The 24,322-nt window shown below is 42.5% G+C and overlaps 3 protein-coding genes across 5 annotated transcripts; 2 read left to right on the top strand and 1 right to left on the bottom strand.

Moving 5' to 3' along the window:
- Positions 1–6,896: 6,896 nt before the first annotated feature.
- LOC107387235 (chromobox protein homolog 2) lies at positions 6,897–10,098 on the bottom strand. The gene is made up of 5 exons (XM_015962086.3): positions 9,934–10,098; positions 9,818–9,861; positions 9,103–9,168; positions 8,716–8,785; positions 6,897–8,631 (listed from the first exon to the last, which is right to left on the bottom strand). The coding sequence occupies exons 1-5, from the start codon at positions 9,997–9,999 to the stop codon at positions 7,360–7,362; spliced, it is 1,518 nt and encodes a 505-aa protein (XP_015817572.3). The 5' UTR covers positions 10,000–10,098; the 3' UTR covers positions 6,897–7,359.
- A 1,166-nt stretch (positions 10,099–11,264) lies between these two features.
- On the top strand, positions 11,265–15,179 carry cox11 (cytochrome c oxidase assembly homolog 11 (yeast)). 3 transcript variants are annotated; one of them, XM_015962084.3, is made up of 6 exons: positions 11,311–11,410; positions 12,812–12,864; positions 12,967–13,293; positions 13,370–13,525; positions 13,600–13,725; positions 14,380–15,179. In XM_015962084.3, exons 3-6 carry the CDS (start codon positions 12,985–12,987, stop codon positions 14,566–14,568), a joined length of 780 nt encoding a protein of 259 aa, XP_015817570.3. In that variant the 5' UTR covers positions 11,311–11,410; positions 12,812–12,864; positions 12,967–12,984; the 3' UTR covers positions 14,569–15,179. The 3 variants fall into 3 exon arrangements, with proteins under 3 accessions (XP_015817567.3, XP_015817571.3, XP_015817570.3); XM_015962081.3 differs by lacking the exon at positions 12,812–12,864 and having other exon boundaries at positions 11,265–11,410; XM_015962085.3 differs by lacking the exon at positions 12,812–12,864 and having other exon boundaries at positions 11,274–11,410; positions 12,980–13,293.
- Positions 15,180–15,879: 700 nt separating this feature from the next.
- rab40b (RAB40B, member RAS oncogene family) lies at positions 15,880–24,322 on the top strand. Its single transcript, XM_015962080.3, has 6 exons — positions 15,880–16,242; positions 17,209–17,269; positions 19,135–19,195; positions 21,785–21,862; positions 21,977–22,199; positions 22,403–24,322. Exons 1-6 carry the CDS (start codon positions 16,098–16,100, stop codon positions 22,693–22,695), a joined length of 861 nt encoding a protein of 286 aa, XP_015817566.1. The 5' UTR covers positions 15,880–16,097; the 3' UTR covers positions 22,696–24,322.

The following is a 24,322-nucleotide window of genomic DNA, read 5'->3' as shown; positions in this document are numbered from 1 at the left end:
TCAGGATGATATTCTAGTTTTTCGAGTTTCACATATGATGGCTGTGGTTAGGTTCTAGATTTTACTGCAGAACTTTGTGGTGTCAACAGTGTGTTTTTATTTACTTAATTAATGTCTAAAACCAGAATATTTCATGCTTTGTTTGTTTCTAGTTGTAACCACAACCATTTGTTCTGCGAGTGTTTTGAGTCTGAGCCTCTAAATGTTCAGAGGATCCAGTTTGACACTAAATTTTAAAAAAATCTTCAAAGTGATTAAAACAAGGAACAATCGCAGATAGTTGGAGCTTTCTCTTTAGCAGAAAATAATCAAACATTGAATCTGGAACAGTGTTAATTTTGTTGACAAAATATTTTCGTCTTTTTTTTTCGTCACGAAAATATATTTACAGACAAAAAATGAAACAAATTTTCAAAATAAAAGCTTGGAAAAAGACAAAGACGATAATTAAATTGATTGAAACTTTTAGTCAACGAATGAAAGACGAGACGAAAATCCACGATGACGCTCTTCTACATGGCGCTCTATGGTACGGTGTGCGCCTATTGTGTTGTTGTGAGACGCGAACGTAGTAGAAGACAAGGGGCGTGGCGTGCCGTGAATGTGCGGGACGTGAGCGAAGACAGATCCCGAATAGTATAAAGGGGCAGGTATGCGCGGCATGCTAAACATAGCTCACTGAATATATCGACGGCATAAGAAGAAGGAGTAGAGGAAAATGTTAACTGCTGGGCAAAAAAGAAGAGAAGATGTGTTGTGGAGTCATTTTTCTAATGATAACATTGCTACCAAAACTAAGTGAAAGTGATTCCAAAGAGACAGAAAACCTGCAGTGTCAAGACCTAGGCATGGACAGGATGCCATGTGTCGTCCATACGCTGCAGCTTGTTGTCCACATGATAAACAAGGAGGAAAGCATCAACAGAGTCTTGAACAAAGTCCGATCAATCGTGAAACTTTCGCAAGTCATCAGTCGCAACACAGAAGATTTTGGATGAGTGCGGCCTAACTGTTGTGAATGACTGCCCCATGGTCAAGTACTTATGAAATGGTTGCACGTCTCCTCAAAGTTAAAGAATCTGTTTGTGAAGTAGCAAACAAGATGGGATGGGACTGCTTGCTCTCAAGTGAGTGGCAGAAGCTGAAGTCAATGCAAGAACTTTTGCAGCCTTTTGCTGAACACACACAAACTCTTCAGAGTGACACAATGTCTATGTCATTAATACTCCCTGCTCTCTTTGATTTACTCAGCCATCTGGCAGATGTGGAACAAAACACACGTCGAGATGTTGCTGCTCTAGCACGTAAAATGGAAGGGAATGTGAACCAGCGCTTTGCCTGGGTACTTGATCCCTCAGATGACAAGTTTTCCCCACTTGTAGCAGCTGCTTGCTTTCTCAATTCTATTGTGTGTCAGACCCTCCTCAATGTGGCTGATGATAACATTCAGGAGCTGCTCAAGCAGGCAGAAGGGTATGTTGTTCGGTGCTCTCAGACACAGGAGAACCACTCTGATCTGGAGGAACTGAATGGACCTGAACCGGCACCACCCGCCGCTGCCGCCTCCTCTTCATCATCTGCCTCCTCCTCCTCCTCCTCCTCCTCCAGACAACCAGTCTTTAGGTTTCTCTCCAAATTCGGAGCAAAGCCTAAAACAAAGTCTTCCAAGTGTAGTGTTAAGACAGCAGATAAGCCAGTATAAGGAAGAGCTCTCACAGTCCATCACTTGTGAAACGGGAAAGGAGTTTTGGCTTGGAAAATGTGACACAGCCTGAAACCATTAGCATTCGATATATTGGCAATGCCAGCTTTTTAATCTTTTGCAGAAAGAGTGTTCAGTATCACAGGTGACCTCACTAGAGGGAAACGCAACCGAGCAAAGGTCACACTAGCACAAAGTGCTTTTCTCAAAATGAATCGCAGCAAATAAATATTCACACTGTTTGGTTGAGCCTGTGTTGTAACAAGTGAATATCTACAGACTCAGGGTTAACATGTTTAAATTTGCTGTTCTTGTAAACTCTTGTTGTGCAATTGCTAAAAAGAGCACCTTTGTAATTTCCAGTGTGCTTTTTGTTTTTTATTAAACACGTAAGTGTTAAACATGTGAAGTGTTTTTTTATTCAAATATTCTATGTTCTTAGCTGTGTGTGCTATATCTGATCAGTGGTGGTTAAGAGTTTGGACCCTGTGTATTAAATCACACTAGTTTTTCCGTGCTCTACACAAAAATAGGAAATTACTTCATTAGAAAAAATATATGCATTTTGTTGACTAAAATTGCTTATTTTCATCGACTAAAATGGGACTAAAACTAAAATAAATCTAATGACTAAAATTGGACTAAGACTAAAATTAAGTTTTAGCCAAAAGACTAAGACTAAAATAAAATTCAAATTTCCTGTCAAAATTAACACTGATCTGGAAGAACAGGTTAAGTGGGGGTTTTAACATCTCTGGCTCTATTTGGGATGGACAGTGGATTCAATCAGATCTCTGTTGGATGCCATGTGGCCACAGGTCCAAAACCCTGGTCCTATATGTCCTTGGATCAGTGTTCTGATGTCCAACAGAGATTTTAGAAACATCTGCCTTCATGACCACTTTTGTTCCAAGGACATCCAAAGGCTACATTTGACTCCCATTACAACGTTAAGTTCTGGACCGGTCTGCTGCTGGAATTCCTGTTTCAGCCACACTTATACTGATACTCTGTTCTGTTATTTTTATCTTTTTACTCTGACTGCAGATCTAATTTCCATAAATGCAGAAAATAAAGAAAAAGCTCCTCCTTTCAGGAGATCACCTACTACTTCTCATCCAACCTGAGTGACCCTTTGGGCAACATTTTCTGTTTGTAATACAGAGTAACCGGAAAACAACTTGTACACGTTGTGATTTAAACAGTTATATTATTGTTTGCACACGCATTCACACGCACAGCTAATCCGGCCACCAGGGGGCAGCAGATTGCATGGATCCCCATCCCTGCAGGTTGTGGTGTCACACTGCCCCACACTGTTCAGTGTTTGCTTGGGCACCGAGATGTGAGGGCCCCTCTGTTGACTGTTTACTCGACTTATTTTGGGGAAATTCCACCATCTCGTCTCGGTTTGGACCACTGAGCAGACCTGCAGCTTTAATGGATGTAAGCTTCTGTTATACATGATGATGTTTCAGTCACCTGAAGAGGCTGGGGGCTGCTGTTACCATGGCAATGATGTTATAGCATCCTCTGGTCGTTTGATTGACATGGTTAGTGGATTCCTGAACGTTTTGATTACACAGATTTTACAGTCCAGTCTCACTCACCCAGGACTATTGGTGAACATGCCACAGTGAGGGAGTTCATTGAATCCAACTTTGGAGTTTCAGTGAAACAAACTGTTGTGCACAATAACCTAATAAACTTTAAATCAATGTGATTAATGTAAAATACTAACAGCAGCTCCACTGAACACCAGCAACAATCAAATACATTATAGATCTAAAATTTAACTCATATTATTCTGAACCTCAGCAATTCTGGTCTCTGATCGTTGAAGCTGAAGAAGAAGAAGAGAAGAAGAAAACATCAGGTGAACACTGAAGGTGTGCTGACGCTTCTACAGTTACTTGACAGCCAGCAAAGTTGATTCATCATCCCATAAATGTCAGAACCAAACCAAACTCCATCCATAACCAGATGAGTTAACACTGATAAACAGCAGCTTCACACACACACCATGATTTTATGCAATCAAATAACAAATGCACATCTAAGTATCAGCAACATTCCTTCAGTTTGGGAAAAAATACTTCAAGATAGTCGGCCTTGTGAGTGGATTGTTTGAAGTTTCAGCCAAAGTTTCAGAGTTTCTTCAATAGATGTGAATCAAACAGGTACCCACATTTGGCAGCCTCAGTTTTAAAACACAACAAATGTAGATACACTTATTTGCCATCGTAAACAATTACTGCTCCATCCCTTTACTGAACACATGCATTTTGTTTAAAAGTTGTGTAAAAACATTTTAATTTTTTATTTTGTATTATAATCTGTCTCTCTGAGTTTTTCATGCACTGAACATGATTAGTCGCCTACACCTGTCTCCTGTATTAGCTGATAGAAAATACTGTGAAACTGTAGGATTTATGTGACACCACACTGCCACTTAACATTTATGGACACATCTTGACTCACGACGGGGAAGGCTGTTGTTGTTTTAGCGTCCAAGAAACAAGAGGATGCTAATTGTTAGCATTAGCGTATCCACCACATGGCAGAAGCTCCCCCAGGCTTGTGTTGGTTCTGTCAGAACAGAGACATCTGCTGGTAAATTCATGAACAACATGAGCACACTCCTTTTTAACTTCAGCTTTATTTCCAAATCCTTCTAACGGCAGAGGCACACACGATCTGAGGCGGATCAGGAATATGAGCACCAGATAGATATCAGATATCACATTATGAAAAAAACATATTTACAAATATAATTTAACATATATTCAACTCCAGAACACAATGGTGTATTCAAATGGTACAAAACTGGCAAGTAGAGGTGATGATGAGACGTCTCCATCAGCTGATATTTGTACTGTGCTTAGTGCAAGAGATGAGAACACGAGAACAAACCCGTCCTTTGGTCCAAACCGAGAACCCAAACAGGATGGTTGATTAAACAAACATACTTTGTTAATCTTATATTTGTTTCACACATGCGGTTCTGGATAAAGTTCTGAATGTTTACATCAGAGGAGGTGAAGAGGAGGCAGTGGAGGTCCAGTTGTAGGAGTCCAGAGAGAGCCTGAGGCACGGGAGAGGAGGTGTTCCGTCCATCTGAAGGCTTAAACCTGGTTTCTACAGCCTGAACTCTGACAGAATAACACTTTGTAAGATTTAACTCCATTACGGATGGAAGTGGTTCAACTGAAGATGTGGCTGAAAGCTTATTCATTTAACTGAACACCAGTACATCAATAAGCTGTAAATCCTGACGAGTTCACAGGTAAGCCAACTTTGGTCTAAGAAGACATCTGTCCTGAAAAGAGCATTTCAAATGAACTACTGGGGAATTTATAAGAACAATCATTTGATGAGAAAAAGCCCAAAGAAGCCAAAAGACCTTTGTTTGAACATAAAATAATTCAGGAGTCCTAACAAAAGAAAGAAAATTGCACAAACTACCATTTCTACTATAATCTGCTTAATACTGTTTCTAATTTGTGTCTCACCTTGGTCAGAAGGTTTTTTTTTTTTTTTTTGAGAAAAACACAACCATGGAGAGTTTTGGTTCTGAAGAACTTGGAACCCATAAAACCAATGTTCATGTTTCATTTGCTTCCCGTTAAAACTGTTTTTCAAAGGAATAAACAAAAAGTTTACTACACAACTTTTGGGGTGGGAACATTATCCTCTCTTGCAAGGTGTGTGTGTGTGTGAGAGAGAGAGAGAGAGTGAGAGTGAGAGAGAGAGAGAGAGAGAGAGAGAGAGAGAGAGAGAGAGAGAGAGAGAGAGAGAGAGAGAGAGAGAGAGAGATCTGAGTAGGGAACCTGTTAGATGATAATTTGACACCAATGTATTTATAATTTTCTTTTAAGGAGCCAAACTTTGGTATTTTGTTTAAGATCGCTTAAAATCAAAAATTAAAGTTTGATAGCCAGAAACAGTATTTTAGCTCCAACAAACCAGTTTTCTAACTTTTCTAGTTTCTTCAGATTTATTTGAGTCACAATGAGTAGCATGGTTTCAGAGTTGAACCAAAAACTCCAAGAAAACTTAAGAAAGTTTAACCTGCAAACATTGATTTCTAAGTTAAAAAAAAAACTTAGACATTGTGTATTATCTGTAGTAAGAAAAATAATCTCTAGAAAAAAAGTGTTACTTAAAATAAGATAAATATTCTTAGATATGACCCAACTTTCTTGTTTTGAGTAAATAAATCTGCCAATGTGGTAAGCAAATGTTGCTTGGCTAAAAATCTTAAAACTAGTAAAAGAATCCAATTTTGAATCAATACTAAAACAGGATGCGATCAAGGCTATAACAGGACGGGATCAGGACTACAACAGTATGGGATCGGACTACAACAGGATTGGATCAGCACTAAAACGGGATTGGATCAGGACTACAACAGGATAGGATCAGGACTACAACAGTATGGGATCAGGACTACAACAGGATTGGATTAGGAATAAAACAGGATGGGATCAGGACTACAACAGAATTGGATCAGGACTAAAATGGGATTGGAACAAGACTACAACAGGACAAGATCAGAAGTAAAACAGGATCAGATAAGGACTAAAACGGGATTGGATCAGGACTAAAACGGGATTGGATCAGGACTACAACAGGATAGGATCAGGACTACAACAGGATTGGATCAGCACTAAAACGGGATTGGATCAGGACTAAAACGGGATTGGATCAGGACTACAACAGGATAGGATCAGGACTACAACAGTATGGGATCAGGACTACAACAGGATTGGATTAGGAATAAAACAGGATGGGATCAGGACTACAACAGGATTGGATCAGGACTAAAATGGGATTGGAACAAGACTACAACAGGACAAGATCAGGAGTAAAACAGGATCAGATAAGGACTAAAACGGGATTGGATCAGGACTTGAGCAGCACCCTATCTGGATTTTAAACAGGGCCAAACCAGGCCTTAAACAGGAATGTGAGTATAACTAAAATCACAATGTAACAGAAATAAAACAAGCCGCTAAAACCTCAAAGACCATGGCTGGTGCGACAGAAACTCCAGAGACGATCAGGACTAAAAGATTTTAAAGACCAATGATTGAAACTTTAGAAACATATATAAATATATTAGAATAAAATTAATTCTTGTCTAATGAAAGAGGTTTGCTTTGATTGTGCTAATAAGGAAAAGTCAATCATATGGGGGGAAATTACATTTATAAATCTCCACTCTCATCAGATTAACAAGAACAAAGTTTAAAACTTCGAGGGATGCACCAGCGATTCCTCATGCCATCTTTTCTGCTCCTTCTATTGCTGCTAGTGCCACCTACTGGAGCTGATGTTCACTCGGAGAAAACCAGAAATCCTCCAGTGGCTAAAAATGAGAAGGCCGAATGTTTTAAGATTCCAAAACAAACCAAATATTTTTAACTATTTGTTATTTGAAACAGAATTAGTTTTATGAGTACTTTAGCTGACAGATGCTTCTGGACTCATTAATAAACCAGTCAGCCTGTTGGTTCTGACTTCAGGTGTGAACGGGTTTAAAATCCGAACTTGTCGCTGTGTGTTTTCTGATGTGACTATGTGTGCTATTGTGATCTTCTAAGTGTTTAGTCAATGCTGTAGGAACCCTGAGTGGCTGCAGGAAGTCTAAATAGTCAATGGTTCCGTGAAGTGAAAAACCCCACGCTGGTTGGTGACTCTTTCACCGTCACCGTGATGAAGTTGGCCGTGACGTCAGTGACGAAGACGTGCTCCAGAAGGCTCCGTGCCGGCCTCCAGTCCGTTTCTGTGTCTGACTCGGTGGCGTTGTCACCGAGGCTTGGTCTACTGTCGCTGGGGAAGAGTGAGGGGTCACGTTCCGACTCACTGCTGCTGGTGTCATCAGAGTCACCGGTGCTGAGCTCATTCAGGCTGCGGTTCTGAGAGCTCAGCCCATGTTTACGCTCCTCCTGCCTACCCAGCCGTCCTGTTTCTGCAGCTCCCCCTGCTGTCAGACTAGAGCGCTGCGCTCCAGCTGCAGATCCTTTCCCGACGATGCTGCTGGTGCGTGAGCTCGCGGCCCCTTGCAGGCTGCTGCTGTTCGATGTCTTGCTGACGCTCTGCAGGTTGAGTGCTCGGAGGTTTAACGCCTGATTTGTTCTCTCTCGAGATGTTGATGAAGAGGACGGTTTGGTGAAACTGGAGTTCTGCTGCTTGTGTTGAACATGGCCTCCATGACACCCCACTCCTTCCTGTCTCCTTTGACCCATCTGAGGGTGCTGCAGTGCTGCTGGACCTCCCCCAAAGCTGCTGAGACCAGGTGAGGCTGCACCGCCTGCTTTCAGAGAAGATCTGCTGCTTCCTGTTTCTGAGATGGATCGCCTCAGTTCAGAGCTCTTGTGTGAAAGACTGACTTTGTTGTGGGAGGAGGTAGACAGGGAGCGGTTGATCCAGACGCAGTTGAGGGATCCGGGTTTAGAGGTGGCACTCGGAGAGAAGGAGCTGGAGGAGCTCTGGGAGGTGGAGGATCCCTCGTCTCTGGAGCTCCTGCTCAGACCTGTGTAGGTGAAGCTGGCAGGCTGCAGAGGCTTCTTCACACCGAGCCGTGGATCGTCTCTGGGCAGTCTGATCGGCTGATGGTGGCGAGGAGGAGGAGGAGAAAGAGGAGGAGGAAGAGATGGACTCTTCGTCTGCCGTAAAGCCTTCAGGTCCGGGTGCAGTGGTTTCCTCCCACGCTTCTTCTTATAGGGTGGGTCAGGTTTGGCCAAAAGGATCTGCGGCCTCTTCTGAGGGACCGGGTGAAGACGAGAGCTCGGTCTGACCTTCTTAACATGATCATCATCGTCATCATCATCATCCTCCTCTTCCTCAGAGGATGAGGAGGGCGACGACGAGAGGCCGGATGAGGAAGATGAGGAGCGGCTGTCTTTTGTGGAGGTGGGTGGAGGCTGAAGGAAAGATGAAAACAGATGAGTGGAGGCGAATCTGTAAATGGAGTCAAAAAGGCAAGAGAACTTGGTTTTGGTTTTTACCACAATCTTTCGAGGTCGTCCTCGTGGACGCTTCCCTTTCTTCTGAAACAGAAGCTCTCGTTCTTGTTCCCTGAAAAAATGAACATCAACAGAAAACTTTAGCTGCAGCACAGAAACAGAAGACCACTGCTACAAATTCTACTGATTCATTTAGTCAAAGATAAATCAGATGTGGTTGCAACTTGTGTTCATATTTGGATCTAACAAATCCTTGATTCAGAGTGTCTATGTTCTATTAACACACCAGTAAACATAGCATTCGTCACTAAAACTGATCTATCATTAATACATTTTATAAATGTGAGTCCAGTCTCCACAAACATTTTTTAAATATTCTGTTGTGTTAGAACTGGTTGTTTAAATCTACGACACATCAGCAGCACTCACCTCTTATGAAATGCTGCCAGCAGCCTGGGGTCCAAAATGTTCTCCTCGGGTTCCCAGCTGTTGTGTCTGAAAACATGAATCACCTTTATTAACTGATTTAACGGAGATTTGCACTATCCATTTGCAATAATTCATGTTATAAATCAATAATTCACAAGGAAACCACAAACAAAATCTGACCCACAAACAAAAACAGATAAACAATCAACAACATCTAGCCTATGACAGATACCCACAATATTACAGCTGCACAAGATGACATACTAAGAAAACAGCCAGCACATTCAAAACGAAGTTTCAGCTCAGGCTGATTTCAACATCAGCACCGTATAATCACACAAAAACTATACTGTAATCGTTATTACAAAGACGGAAAGTCCGTTTGGGCTTCAAGCTCCGGTAAACTATATTTAATTTGTTTGATTTCCATTTGAAATATTTAGAAACACTGAGGCCAGTTTTTACATTTTAAAGGAAATAGCTCTAATTTAAAAGTAAACAAATCTGATGTCTAGGACGATCAAGTGGCCTGAGATCGTTTAGAGCTGCACTCTTCAGGTTCTGGCTCGGTTACTATACTCGGTCCAACGGAGGCTACGGCTGGGATTTATCCAGCCCCAGTTCAGACAGCCCGGTTCGGGTGTCCAGGTCCCGGCAGCTACCGAGCCGCCGCCGGGCTTTGTTCGGTTAGCCTCGGAGGCTAACGGCTACTCACTTGGAGGACCAGCCGCTCCATTTTACCAAATACTCGAACTTTCCCTGTGGAGACAAACATAATCAGAACCGGAGCGAAATACTGGAGTCCGACCGAACCGCTGCCTCGATTTTTACCTTCCTCTGTCGTTTGCTAAGGATACATTCGGCATCGAACACCTGACCCACCGTCACCCCCTCCATTACTGCTACAGCGGAGCAGTTTGACTGCTCTCGGCCACCGTAGGGAATCTCAGTTGTTTATTTTGTTTTTGACTTTAACGACCAAGCAGAAATTTAGCAAATCAATAGGTACCAAAGCTGTTTTCTGTTGAAGAAGAGGGAAAAAATCTTTGTGTATACACCTCCTCCACCTCATCTTCTTCCACCACCTCCTCCTCCTCCTCCTCCTCCTCCTACTACTACTACTATTATTATTATTAATAATAATAACAACTTATAATTGTTGTTGTTGTTGTTATAGGCATACCATAATAAAATATTTATAAGAAGAAGAAGCAATGATCTTTTATATAGCGCCTCTCAATATTTTGGAAAAGGTTGTTGCTAAACAACGCCCAGCTGCTCTTGATAAACATAACATATATGATAGTTTCCAGTCAGGTTTTTGTAGAGCTCATTCTACTGAAACAGCTCTGACTTTCTGACTCACAGTGATGCAGGGGACTGTTCTGTTCTGGTCCTGCTGGACCTGACTGCAGCCTTTGACACTGTTGACCATCACCTGCTACTGGAGAGGCTGAGAGACTGCAGGCCTATCAGGATCTGCTCTGGAGTGGTTCTCCTCTTATCTGTCTGAGCGTTCCTTCTCTGTGGCTGTCTCCAGTTTCAATCCTCCATCACCTCCCTCAGCCATGGTGTCCCACAAGGTTCGGTGCTGGGGCCTCTACTCTTCCTCCTCTACGTGCTTCATCTTCAGCATATTCACGTGTCTGAGCAGAACCTCCCTGAACCGTCTACAGGTGGTTCAGAATGCCTGTGCTCGGCTTCTGACCAAGTCCTCCAAACACACCAACATCACCCCGCTTCTCCTCCAGCTTCATTGGCTGCCAGTCAACTTCAGGGTTCATTTCAACGTCCTGATTCTGATCCATAGGGCCTGACATTGACAAGCACCATCTTACATTGGTGATCTTCTTAGTCCCTACACCCCCAGCAGGTCCCTGAGGTCCAGTGATCAAAGCCTACTGGTTGTGCAGCGCACCAGGCTAAAGACCAAAGGTGACAGATCATTTGCTGCTGTGGCCCCCAGACTCTGGAACTCTCTCCCCCTGAGCCTGAGATCAGTTGACTCAGTGGTCTGCTTTAAAAATCAGTGAATCAGGAGAAAAACTGAGTTGGTAGAAAGAGCAGAACACAGGGTGTTGATGTTGTTGGAACAGATGTTTTTATTAACTTTCTCATTTTACTCACTGATCAGACAAGTTTGTTCACTATACCTATAGGTGGCAGTAAAGAGCCTCGTTGTGTCGTCAAGAAGAAGACTACAGAGCGGAACTTTTTCGCGGAACCTTCCTCACGGAGAGGGACCGTATAATATGTTACACTGCTGAGTGTTTAATTAACTGTTGGCTGTGGAGCACCTCATCATTAGGTAAAACATCATTAGTATACTTTACCATCCGAATCGAACCGTGTTCGTGATTAGTTGTTTTTTTCGGTGTTTGTTTATAATGAGTTATTTTCGCAGGTCAGAAAAGTGACAATAAAACACACGAGAGACTCCTGAAAATGACCCCAGGTCAGCTCCCATAAATCAAATCGTTGCGTTAATGTTGTTGGATTACACCTCACCGGTATATTTTTGTTTTTGTGTCACCAGAGTAGCGTTCTGTTCCATCGTATAAAGAATTCGGTTTTAAAAGATCCCACCAATACACAACGCTTTTTGTAATGTCCAATATCAAATTCTTATTTTCACTGAATAGTGATATTGTAATTTCTTTGATTGGAAAGATGAAAAGGAATCAATACAAATACTGTAAAAACGTGGTTTGTAACAATCTTAAAACACTGGAAAGGTTTGGTTTCACACCTTCGTTCTTCAATTCAATTCAAAAATACTTTATTAATCCCAGAGGGAAATTGATTGTTGTAGTAGCTCAGAATAATAATAATAATCAAGTCATCAAAGAGTTGTTGTATATTACAATGGCTGTTGGCAGGAAGGATCTCCAGTAGCGGTCAGTGTTGCAGCGAAACTGAAGAAGCCTCTGACTGAAGACACTCTTCCGTTGTCGGACAGTCTTGTGAAGAGAATGCTCAGGGTTGTCCATCATTTTCTTGATTCTCTGAAGAATCCTTCTTTGCATTATCTCCTCCAGTGGTTCAGAAACTGCCAAAACTCTGGCTGAGTTCTTGAAAGGGCTTGGAGTTCCTCCATCTTGTCGTCCAGTGATCTCACATTGCCTATTATGATCGATGGAAGAGATGGTTTGAATTTCCTCTTTCTCTGTCTCCGTTTTGCTCCCGCTCTGCACCCACGCTTCTTGCGTGTTAGCTCATTTGGGATTTGTGGCTTCAGTTGAGGTATTATTTCAGCCTTTCCAATGTTAATCAGCTGCTCCTGATTGTAAACCAGCTTGTTGCCATGGTTACGCATCATAACAAATGCTCAAAAAGTGAAAAAAGCTAAAAAATAGCAGTAAAAATCCTCCAAGCTTGACAGCACCAGAAACAGAAAAGTAAAGTGTCCAAAAAAATACAGTTTTTCTTGAGAAACTAGAAGAAAAAATGCCCAAGAAAAGGCAAAACTTACATATAGTCAACAGAGCTACTCCAGCATGCCCAGAGCAGCGAGGTCCGGGAAAAAAAAAACACTGTACACTTAAATTAGCCTCTTTTCTATTTATTGTTGTAGAAATCAAATGACTGATTCTATTATTGTTAGATGATTACTACTTTTATCCGATTCTCTGTGAAGACGACGCTGCAGAGCAGGTCTATGACTGATAGAGTTCCTGTGTGTTTTCATTCATCCTGGTAATGAGTTTAGGATCGTTGGATACATTGACGTTAAGATTGTGATCATCACAAATTGCACTCTCGGTAAATTTCTCCATCAATATTAAATTCTAACTTTTCTAAATAAACAAGGTTTCCTCTAAAGTTCATGTTGACAGTAGACTTCCTGTTCTGTTTGTCCTACAGGTGAGTTTTTTAGGTGTGATGCTGCTGCTGCTGCCACTCATGCTGAGGCCATCTCTCTGCTGCCCTTTGACCTCACCGCTCCTAAGTAGATTTATCAGGACACTGCCCAGCAGCTCTATTCAGGGACTGCGCTTCCAGGCTGAGCTCTTTCTACAGCGGCGGCCTCCATCTCACCTCCAAACACGGAGCAGAAGCAGGAAGTCAGGAGGTCTGGATGAGGAGTGGAGGAGGAGGAACAAGACCGTGCTGATGTATATTGCTGCTGCTGGGGTGGGAATGATCTGCCTGTCGTACGCTGCAGTGCCGCTCTATCGTCTCTACTGCCAGGTGAGCCTCTCTTTCTCTCTCACACACTCACACACACCAGCAGCTGTGCTCTTCCACCACTCTACTTGTCTGCCAGGCAACAGGGCTGGGTGGGACTGCTGTAGCTGAACATAACACAGATCTGGTGGAAACCATGAAGCCAGTAAAGGAACGCATCATCAAGGTGGCGTTTAATGCTGACACACACGCCAGCATCCAGTGGAACTTCAAACCACAGCAGACAGAGATACTTGTAAGAGTTTTTTTCTCCTTCTTAAGTTTACAGAAACTTTCTGAACATTGCTTAGTAACAACCTCCTGATGCAGGTGGTACCAGGTGAGACGGCGCTGGCCTTCTACAAAGCAAAGAACTCCACTGATAAACCCATCATTGGCATTTCCACATACAACGTGGTGCCCTTCGAGGCTGGACAGTACTTTAACAAGATCCAGGTGAGTTTCAGGTGCAGCTATAGGGACACACCTGCAGCAGGTGGAGGTGTTGGTTAGATCAGACTAACATCTCACTGAGATTGTGTAAAATATCAACGAATGGGTTCAAATGTGGACATTATTGAGGGGATGTGACGTGAGTGCAGCTTTTTCCCTCTGAGGTTTACTAGATGAGTCTACTGACAGAGCAGAAACTTTTAAAAGCAGCAATAAGAATGCAGACTGTGGTGAGAAGCATCATGTAAAGGTTTGAGAAGATGTTTTAGTGAGAAATAAATCCACGGCAAAGCCATGATGGAGGTCAGTGACCGGTCTGGAGATCTGAGGGAAAGTCCAACAGGAAGCATTTCGTCTTCTCGTCTGGAAGCGTAACGATCGTCAGACAGGTGGAGGGGACTTTAATCTTACGTTCACATGTTTTTATTACAGGAAAAAATTTCTGAAGAGACCGAATTTTTCACATCAGCGGTTCTTTAAATCTGACTCTGAACAAATTCAGGGTCAGAAGTACAATCTTATGTTTCTGAATCTTTGCTTGTTTTAGTTTTACAAAGCCCAAAATAAACATGTTCCTCACAATAATGGTGAATTACTGAAAAAACAATGAATACATAGAAATATGAAGGTGAGAGCACAACTCTTTTCTCATTGCAGTGTTTCTGCTTTGAGGAGCAGCGTCTGAACCCTCACGAGGAGGTCGACATGCCGGTCTTCTTCTACATTGACCCGGAGTTTGACGAAGACCCCAGAATGGCGCGAGTTGACACCATCACGCTTTCCTACACCTTCTTTGAGGCCAAAGACGGTCAGAAACTTCCTCTTCCTGGATACAGTTACAACTGACCCAGTCTCACCTCAGAGTGAGGAGGAGGAATGGGAGGAAACCGTGTCACGATGCTGTCGTTTTCCTCTACAAGTGGAAACTTTCTGAAACTTAAACGGGAGGAACACTGACATGAGAACAGGGTTCCAGCTCCATGTGCTGTCAGGAGTTTGATTTCAGAAACAAAAGTGAAAATGTTCTTACTTGAATTTAGGAGCTTGGTGAGTAAAAATGATCTAAACTGAACTAAAAAAGGAGGGTTGATTTTTATGTTTTACCAAACATAATTTTCTTTTTATGCAGTAGAAAAACTGTTCTAATGATGACAGATTGGAAACATGAGACGACATCTGAATTTCAAGCTGATATGTTTGTAGTGAAGACTTGAAGCTGCGGGTTGTTGGAGGCTTCTGGAGTTTCTGATGAATATTCAAACGCAGTTGAATAAACTCTAAAAAGGTCTTTTCCTGCAGATCCTCATTGAAAATGCATCGGCTTATTTGTTTTCTTGTTTCTGATGAACGTGTAGGTTTAAACAACATCGACGTGTTTGTGTAATGTTGCACTGAAATTGCAAATAAATTGTTATTTAAAGATTATGACAAATAAATTTTAATAATGTACAAGGGTCCATGTGGATGGTTTTCTGCATTAGTTTAGTAGAAGCTGCACCAAAACCGAGGCTTTTATCTGCCAGTGACTGGCAGCACAATCAGCTCTCACCGACTGAGTAAATCTTTCTGTAGGAAAACAAAAAGAAAAATGCATTATTTGTTTTCATTCTAAATTTTCTGTTTGTTTTTTATGCAGGTCTTCATATACATGGTTTACGAACAAGAAGAGACAATATATACATATTGAAGTCAATACTTTTTTTCCTAACATATATTTGACACTTATTATTTGAGCAGTCTCTGATGCAAACGATGCATTTCTACAGCCTAACTACTGTTTTATGACTTATTTGATGATAAAGTAATTTTTTCCTATTTGGCCCACTTTCTCGGCTCCAATAACTGACTATTTGCTGTGTTTTTCTTTATCTGTACAGAAATAATTTATTTAATTGAATTCATCAGAAAAAAAATCAACCATCTCATGGAAAGTCAAGTGCCACGCTCAACTTCTGCTTCGTCTAATGCTTTTACTTTGAAAGGCTAAACAACATCTTAAAAACATAACCACTCATAAAGGCCAATCATGTGTGTCCCTCTGGTTTGATTGACACCTCTAAGCTCCAATCAGAGCTCGGGATAGCCTTAGCAACTCAACCGATGAGCCAATCAGAATGAGGGATACAGTCCCTCCCATCCTCACTCCTCCCCTGAAACAGGGAGGCGGGACAGAGTGAGGAGCTCTGCCAGCTGCTTCTCCACTCCGGGAGTCAAGGATGAACGGTACCGCCTTCACTGATGCGTGAGAGATGGAGTACTGACTGGACCGCGTCTGGTGTGTAACCGAGGAGCGTCATTATTTACTCCTCTTCCTCTAGTGGGGAGGAAGAGGAGCAGCTTGTGATAATGGGATTCCGAGGCTGTGATCAGCTGATATGATGAGCCTCAGGACCAGTCCAGTCAGAGCCTACGACTTCCTGCTCAAATTCCTCCTGGTGGGTGATAGTGACGTTGGGAAGGGGGAGATCCTGGAGAGCCTTCAGGATGGAGCCTCAGAGTCCCCGTATGGCTACGACCTGGGTGAGTGACTGCAGGGTGGGGGGTCACAGGGTCAGCGCACCTGATAGAATGATGGATGCAGATCAGTGCAGCCAGACTTTCGTGTAATCTTTAAAACTTGTCTTAGCCTGCCGCCATGTGGAGGTCAAAGGTGAGGAGGTTAGAGGTGAAAGGATGAAGGACAGCGTGATGGTGACATCTGGTCTGAGTCTGAAATCAGAGTTCAAACCGCAGAAATCAGTTTTATAGCCAACAGAACTAATATTGCATCTCCTAAATAATGTACACCTCACTGATGGAGACATTAGCATAAAAACCCAGTCTTCCTGCTGCAGGAAGAACACAGACAGAGTCTGAGAAAAACACTTTCTTAAAGCAGAATGTCCCAGTAACAACTCTAGTTACTGTACGTAAGCAGCCCTGTGACTAAACTCTGATGGTGGAAAACTGGAAGGTCTCAGCTCTGATCTGCTGCTTCTGGGTCACGATGGCAGACAGACACATAGTTGTGGTTCTGGCTCTCTGGTCCTGAAGGGGCTCCAGATAGGCTTCAGCCAAGTCCAGAGAAAAGCTGCAGAACCGCAACCACACAGGGAGGACTTTAGTACCCTGTTTGCTTGAAAAACCACAAACAGTTTAATGTTTTAACTCATAATCTGTAACTAAAAATGCTCGTCAGGTTTTGAGCTGGACCCGGAATAAACAGCTTCACGTGTGTGTGCGTGCGCGTGCGTTTCTGTGTGTGCACGCGTGTTGAATTAAGTGACGATGCTGTTTATAAAGGTGACTCATTCCTTTTGTTGGGTCCCAATCCAACACAGGAGAAACACACGTGTGGGTTTAAATCACACGTCCTCAGGATGTCCATTATATAAACTTCAGAATTTTCCCTTTTTGCGCTGAGAAATATTTTTTATTTTTGGTTTTGTTGCCATGCTGTTGGACGAGAACCCAGAGGAGGATTTATTTGGTCCTTCTGTGTTTCAGGCATCGATTATAAGACGACGACCATCCTGCTGGACGGGAGACGAGTCAAGCTGCAGCTCTGGTATGAAAACACACTCAAGCTGCTGTCACCACAGCGTGTGATCAGCAGCAGCAGAGGGGCTGGTCGTGTAACAGCAGGGGAGGTTCTGGACCCAGTCCAAACAGGAAGCGTGTGAGGCTGCTCCAAGTTAATAAAGATCATTTTCAGGTGATTCAGTTTCATACTGGCAGCAGACGACTACTGCAGGAAGATTTATTCATCAGACGTCGAGTTTGAGTTTCTTCTGCAGCGATTCTGAAGAATCATGCAAACAGATTAGTTCCATTTAATTTTTTAGAAACATTCAGAGGAACAGGGAAGACTTTTCAGCTCATCTTTCAGAAACAAAATAAAAACATTTTCTGAAAATGAGAAAAATAAACTATAGCATCATCATCTATAACCCACTCATTCCTCAGTAGGGTTACAGGGAGCTGGTGCAGTCACCGGGCCAGAGACGGGGGACACTCTGGACAACCATTCACTCACTCACTCACTCACTCACTCACTCACTCACTCACTCACTCACTCACTCACTCACTCACTCACTCACTCACAGCCAGGAACATTACAGAGTCCCCAGGCATATCATGCATGTTTGGGTCTGTGGGAGGAAACCAGAGCAGCCTGAGAAATCCCTCACATGCTAACTCCACACAGAATGGTCAGAGCTGGGATTTAAACCTGCAACCTCCTTGCTGCAAAGTAACAAACCGTGCTTCCACTGTTTAAATCTGCAGGTATTTAAAATATCTATTTCTAATGACAAAATCATTTACTAAATCCTTTGATGTAAACCCTTCGTTGTTTCAGTTTAATGTTAGGAAGATTAAAACAAGTTAATCCAACAGTTTGACAGCAGCAGGAAAGACTTTCATCCATCAGCGCCTTCAGGGGAACAGCTTGGACTGGGCGGGACAGGTGTGATCTCTGATCCTTCAGATCGCATCCAGAACCATGCTGCGTAACCAGCTGACAGAACCCCACGGCCCGAGCTCATTTGGTTTTACAACAGTTACATTCACAAACTCAGCTGAGCAGAAATAAAAACCTGGGGTTGACCCGGTCCAGATGCAGCGTCAGCCTCTCTGGGATCCATGTGGGCTTGGCCATCTCATAGTGGAAACATGATTAAATGGATCAGAACTCCAAAGCTTTGTTGACAGAAATGGACCCTGTGGTTCTGTTGGGGTCATATAAAAGGTAATAAACAGGTTTTAACATCACCTGAGAAACAGCTAATCAAAACTTGCTGATTCGTCCGTATGTGTGAAAATCTGTCAAGCCTCATTTGGTTCTGATCTTATGAGGAACTTTTAGAGTCTCAAATCAGAAGGTTTGATGTTGAAGCCAGTGAGATGCTCAGTGTTTTTCTTCTGGTTTTGGTTCGGACATGAGCTCCTGTAGCGCTGATGGTTTGGACTCAGTTCTGCTTCTACCTGACCTCCTGAAAACCAACATCTAAACCTTCTCTGGTCTGGCAGGATCCACTGAGAAGCCTGTATCTGAAACAGAAGAACTGATGGGATCCATGTTTGGACCAACAGGGTTCTGGATCGGCTGCTGTGTGTGTGTTTTTTTGAGGCCGTTTACGTGTCGATTTTGGTCCAACTGACCAAGTTAAATTAAACTCAGGCTAGGGCCAAAGTCAGATTAAACAGATTTAATCTGTTGCATCTAGATGCTTCTAGTTCTGGTGTCTCTGCAGCTGACAAAACACAGTCTGACTGAGTCCTAAAATAGAGTTCTACACTTCAGTTCTGAATCATTCTGCAGGCCCATTTCTCATCTGTTATGTCTCTGTGTTTGTTCTGGTGGGGAAGGGATTGTTCTTAAAGACAAAATCCTTTTTTTGGTGAAGCTGAGATCTGACCTGTTTGTTTCAGGGACACGTCCGGACAGGGTCGGTTCTGCACCATCTTCAGGTCTTATTCCAGGGGTGCACAGGTAACAAAAATAAAGGTTTAACAGGAAATCAGAAACAGAAAGTTATCATTTGTAGTTTATGGATTAACCCTTTGATGCATGAATTATGAAATCTTCAACCATGATTTTTTTAACAATTTTTTTCATTCGTCTTTAGGTGTGAATGAAACAAATTTCAACAAATATTTTTTGTAAAATTTTATAATTTACAAATATTTTATTACATGTCCATCTCAGTGGACAACGTGCATTCTGAGCATGAAATATGTTGCCTTGGCTTACTGAAGTGCAAATGGAGGAGATTAAATGCAATAAAGTCTTCAACAGCTGTGCTTAATAGCAAAATCAAATAAATAATTTTGAGTACCTGTCCACTGTAGTGACCATTATGCATCAAAGGGTTAAATTAATGAATAAAACTTTGCGATTGAACTAAAAAAATGCTTTATTATTCCTAAAGGTGACCTAAATGTACTTATATTGAAGTTCACATAAACCATCATTGTGTGTGGTTTTAGCTGTGAGCAGGAAGGATCTTCAGTTTCAGCAGATCTGATGAAAACTCCTGATGATCAGGGTTGTCCCCGTTGTCCAATCAGCTCTAGAGGCTCCAGAGCCATCCCCAGAACAGAACCGGCCTTTATTTGGTTGTTCCATCTTCAACAACCACTGGGTCTGATGCTGCTGTCCCAAATGAGGACAGCAGATCAGATTGTCTCCTCAACCAATTGAAGAAATGGAACATCCTGCTGCTAGGACCTCAGCTCCCTCAAGTAGTCCAGTCTTCCCTGTCTCTTCTTGTAAACAGCTCCACAGTTGTGTCTCCAGTCTGATGTCCAGGTGAACACTAAATATTTTACAGTCTTCCACAACATCCAGTCCTTCTTCTAAGATGGAAAAGTATTTGACATAATCTCTGGAGCACCTGGTCAGACCCACAGCCCTCACAATCCAGGAGCTTGTGGAGGCATCCACCTGAGTCTTCTGGAAATTTTTACCTAAAACCATTCAGGCTGGATGGTGTTGGATAAATCCTCGCAGCGCTGCCTTCTTTATTCAGACGACTGTGGGTTTGTTAAAGCGGATCAGCTTCAACCCCGAAAGATAAGCAAGCTGCAGATTGGAGAGGGTAGGTGTGTGTGCTCATTATTTAAAATTAGAAGCTGAAGCTCTGATTCTGTTACCTTCGTGGAGACGTGTGGAATAAAATATTACTGTTGATCACAGAACCAAATCAAGTACCATGAGAGCACCCATCTGCACTGACGTCGCTGTTACTGATACCAAGTTCTTTTAAAGCTAAATTTAAACTTTGACCCAAGTCTGATCTGGGGGTCCCAGTTATCATCTCCCTCCTGCCCTTTGACCTCTTCGCAGGTCCTCTGCTGTGTTTTGTTTCTCGCTTTAATCGGTTTTTCAGCAGCAGGAGCAGAAATGCTCCTAGCAGGTTCAAATGAACTGGAAGTCGTCAGAATCAAACATCTGTGTGTTTTTACTTCACATTTGTTTTGTGTTTCTTTTGCCTGAAGCCCTTCACCATGATGAAGCAAACAGGAAGTTGTCTTCACACTATTTTCCTCCACTCTCCTCAGAGTCCAGTGCTGAACAGAATGCCGACCCGTATTGTAACTGTCAGAACTTCTAGCGGTTCAGCAGCAGAATCAGAGTCACCATCCTTTCACAGGCTAGTAGTGGGTGCTGCGGTGGAGTTAGCGTACAAACCAGAGGCACATTAGCAGAGCAATAGAGACGATGTTACCAGAGCAGCGGAGGTGGTGTTACCATAGAAACTGAGGCAATGTTGTCATGGCGATGCTAAAAGCTGCTCCTGAGTTAGACTTCGTGGAGTCAAGCTGAGCAAACCAGACATCAAATAAACATTTGAACCTTTTTCTGATTTTGGCTGTTTTTGTCTTTCTGACTGATCTGTTTAGAAAAAAATCTGAATTACAATAAAAAAATCAACGCAAATAAACATTTACATGTGTGATGGTTCAACTCAGATTAGCAGGTTTCAATTAAATCACCCATGGAAGTTTGACTCAATAGGAACAAATATTATTCTGTTGTGTGCTATTATTGTTCTTCCCTTTGTGCTCGGTATCTCATACATTTCAAAATAATTATTTTTCTTAGAAATATTTGGCAGAACTCAAACTTTAGCTGTCTAGGATGTGTCATTTATCAATGCATTGGAATCATTTTCACTCAAATTGACCCAAAGCCTAGCAGCAGCAAACAAACAGAGTGGGATCAGAAATGTGTTTGACTGTAGATGGTTATCAAGGTAAAAAAGACCTTTTCTTTACGTTCGTTATTTAAGCGCTTTGGCAGAAATCTTGTCAGTTATTTAATAAGAAACTCCTGGTTGGAAAGCAGACGAGTCATGAGCAGTAGAGCAGTTTTATTTCTGTGTTTGCAGTTTTATTTATTCGTTAAAACATGATAGGAATGTCACAAAGCAAACAACACGATGAAAACATTCATCTCTTTATTGGATTTCCTGTAAATCAGAAAAACTGGAAAGAAACATGTGGCTGAATCTTTATCTTCATTTAAGTTTTGATTTAAACTGCTGAACCGATTCATTTGTGTGTTTGTGCTCCACAGGGAGTGATCCTGGTCTATGACATCACCAACCGCTGGTCCTTTGATGGAATCGGCAGATGGATCAAAGAGATCAATGAGGTTGGTCTGAATTAGCCCGTTAATTCACAAAAATCCACACTTACGAGCGAGTTTATTGCCCTGGCTCCGGAATATTGCTTACACATGATGCCCGTCTCCTTCCTGTTTACCCAGCATGCTCCAGGAGTTCCTAAGATTCTGGTCGGGAACCGCCTTCACCTGGCCTACAAGCGTCAGGTGATCACAGAGCAGGCTCAGGTGTATGCAGAGAAGCTGGGTGTCACTTTCTTCGAGGTCAGTCCGCTTTGTAACTTCAACATCACCGAGTCATTCACAGAACTCGCCCGGATTGTCCTGATGAGGCACGGCATGGAGCATCTATGGAAGCCCAACAAAGGTAAGAAGGTAGCCCTGCCCACCCAGGGTTCACACCTGAAGAACACGCCTTCATAAAACTCGAGCTGGTTCCTCAGGAGAATCCGTGAATCAGCTGCCAAACTGTTTTTATAATGTCTTGTCTTTATTAACCATTTGTTTGAGATTAAACCGGTATTTACACCCATCACTGTGATCAATGACGAGTTCTTCTCTCTCTGTCAGTGTTGAGTCTGCAGGATCTTTGCTGTCGGTCCATCGTCTCCTGCACACCTGTTCACCTGGTGGACAAGCTTCCCCTTCCACTCACTCTAAAATCCCACCTCAAATCTTTCTCCATGGCCAACGGCCTCAACGCTCGCATGATGCACGGACGCTCCTACTCTGTCACTGCCACCGCGCTCCACAATGCTGCCAGGAGAACCAAAGGAACACTGCTGAAAAAGCCCAAACTGATCCAGCCGCATCCTCTGAGCCCAACAGTGCAAAGCTGCAGGAACAGCTGCAAAATATCCTAACAGCTGGATGTCCATAAAGCAGCGAACGCATCGCCAGCTGTTGACTGTTTCAGATGCATCAAACAAGAAGAGAAACAAAAATCACAAACTGCTGCTGTTGGATGATGAGGCATTCTCCATCCTGAATGACTAATCTGGGTGATGTGTTCTGTTCAGGCTAAATCTGTTTGTGTCAAATTAACGAGTGATCTCTTCCAGCAGCTTTGAAAGTCAGTCTAAACGGGTTCAAGATGGCAAAAACTGTTGATTTGGGTTGTAAAGTCCACATGCTTACACACAACAATAACTTACTATCAGGAGTTTGAAATATGTTTATCTAATGATTCATTTTCCAGAATTTTTTAGAATTAACATATTTCAAGTCATTCTCAATGTTTCCAAATTTGTGAGATTTTTAACCAGATCCATCCATCCATCCATTTTCATCCGCTTATCTGGAGTCAGGTCGCGGGGGCAGTAGCTTAAGGCGAGAGGCCCAGACTTTCCTCTCCCCAGCCATTTGGGCCAGCTCCTCCGGGGGAATCCCAAGGCGTTCCCTGGCCAGGTGAGAGACATAGTCCCTCCACCGTGTCCTGGGTCTACCTTTAGGTCTCCTCCCGGTTGGACGTGCCCGGAAAACCTCACCAGGGAGGTGTCCAGGAGGCATCCTGACCAGATGCCCGAGCCACGTCAACTGGCTCCTCTCAATGTGGAGGAGCAGCAGGTCTACTCCGAGCCCCTCCCGAATGACCGAGCTTCTCACTCTGTCTAGGGAGAGCCCAGCCACTCTTCGGAGAAAACTCATTTCGGCCGCTTGTATCCGTGATCCTCTTAACCAGATTGTTTTACAAAATCTAACCTGTTGTGGTCGTCAAGCATGCAGGAGATTTAGGATTAGTACCTTCATCGTAAACCTGCCATATCCTGTCTGATACATCTCTACTGCCCTCTGGTGGACGGTCTACAGTTGGAAACAGCCAATTTTATTTTATTATTACATAATTACCCACTGATCTTTGTTTCACTAACATTAGTTAGTAAACATTTAAGTTTTTTTAACTTTTCATTATTAATAGTATTTATATTATTATTTTATATTGCAGGCATTAAAGGGTTAGTTTCTGATTGTATTGAAAATTTTATTTTTTATTCAAAACTCACAGATAATTTTGTTTTTATTCTTGAAACTGTTTAAGTGAATTATTTGTAAAAAAAAATTATGCATTTTTTTCCTCGTAAGTGCTTTCTTCTTTATGAATTCTCAGATCTTTGGTTTGATTTTGACCAACAGTGATAAAACATCTGATTAGAAAGCAAAAGCTGGGCCTTTAGAAACCTGCCACTCTAACTGAAAACCTGATCTTTATTCTGTCAGAGACCTTCATCCTCTAGTTGTCATGCTCAGCTTCTTCCTCAGGATTTTTTCTACAGACTCAAACAAAGCAGCTCTTTGAAGATGACTTTTTGCACTTCGGTCTTTTCACACACGTCACACCAGCAGCCACAATTTGAGTACAATTTTTGTACGTGTTGTAAATACATGTGATGATGATGAAATGGAGCATGTGTGATTTGTGTGTTTTCTGTGTGAAGTTAAGTAAAGTTTTCTGCTGCAACACCAACACAATAAACTTGATCCACTCTTGTT

Source organism: Nothobranchius furzeri, chromosome 16 (genome assembly GCF_043380555.1).
Source record: "Nothobranchius furzeri strain GRZ-AD chromosome 16, NfurGRZ-RIMD1, whole genome shotgun sequence".
Lineage (NCBI taxonomy): Eukaryota > Metazoa > Chordata > Actinopteri > Cyprinodontiformes > Nothobranchiidae > Nothobranchius > Nothobranchius furzeri.
Note: the sequence above shows the minus strand (reverse complement) of the source record. Positions and strands in the feature narration are given on the sequence as shown.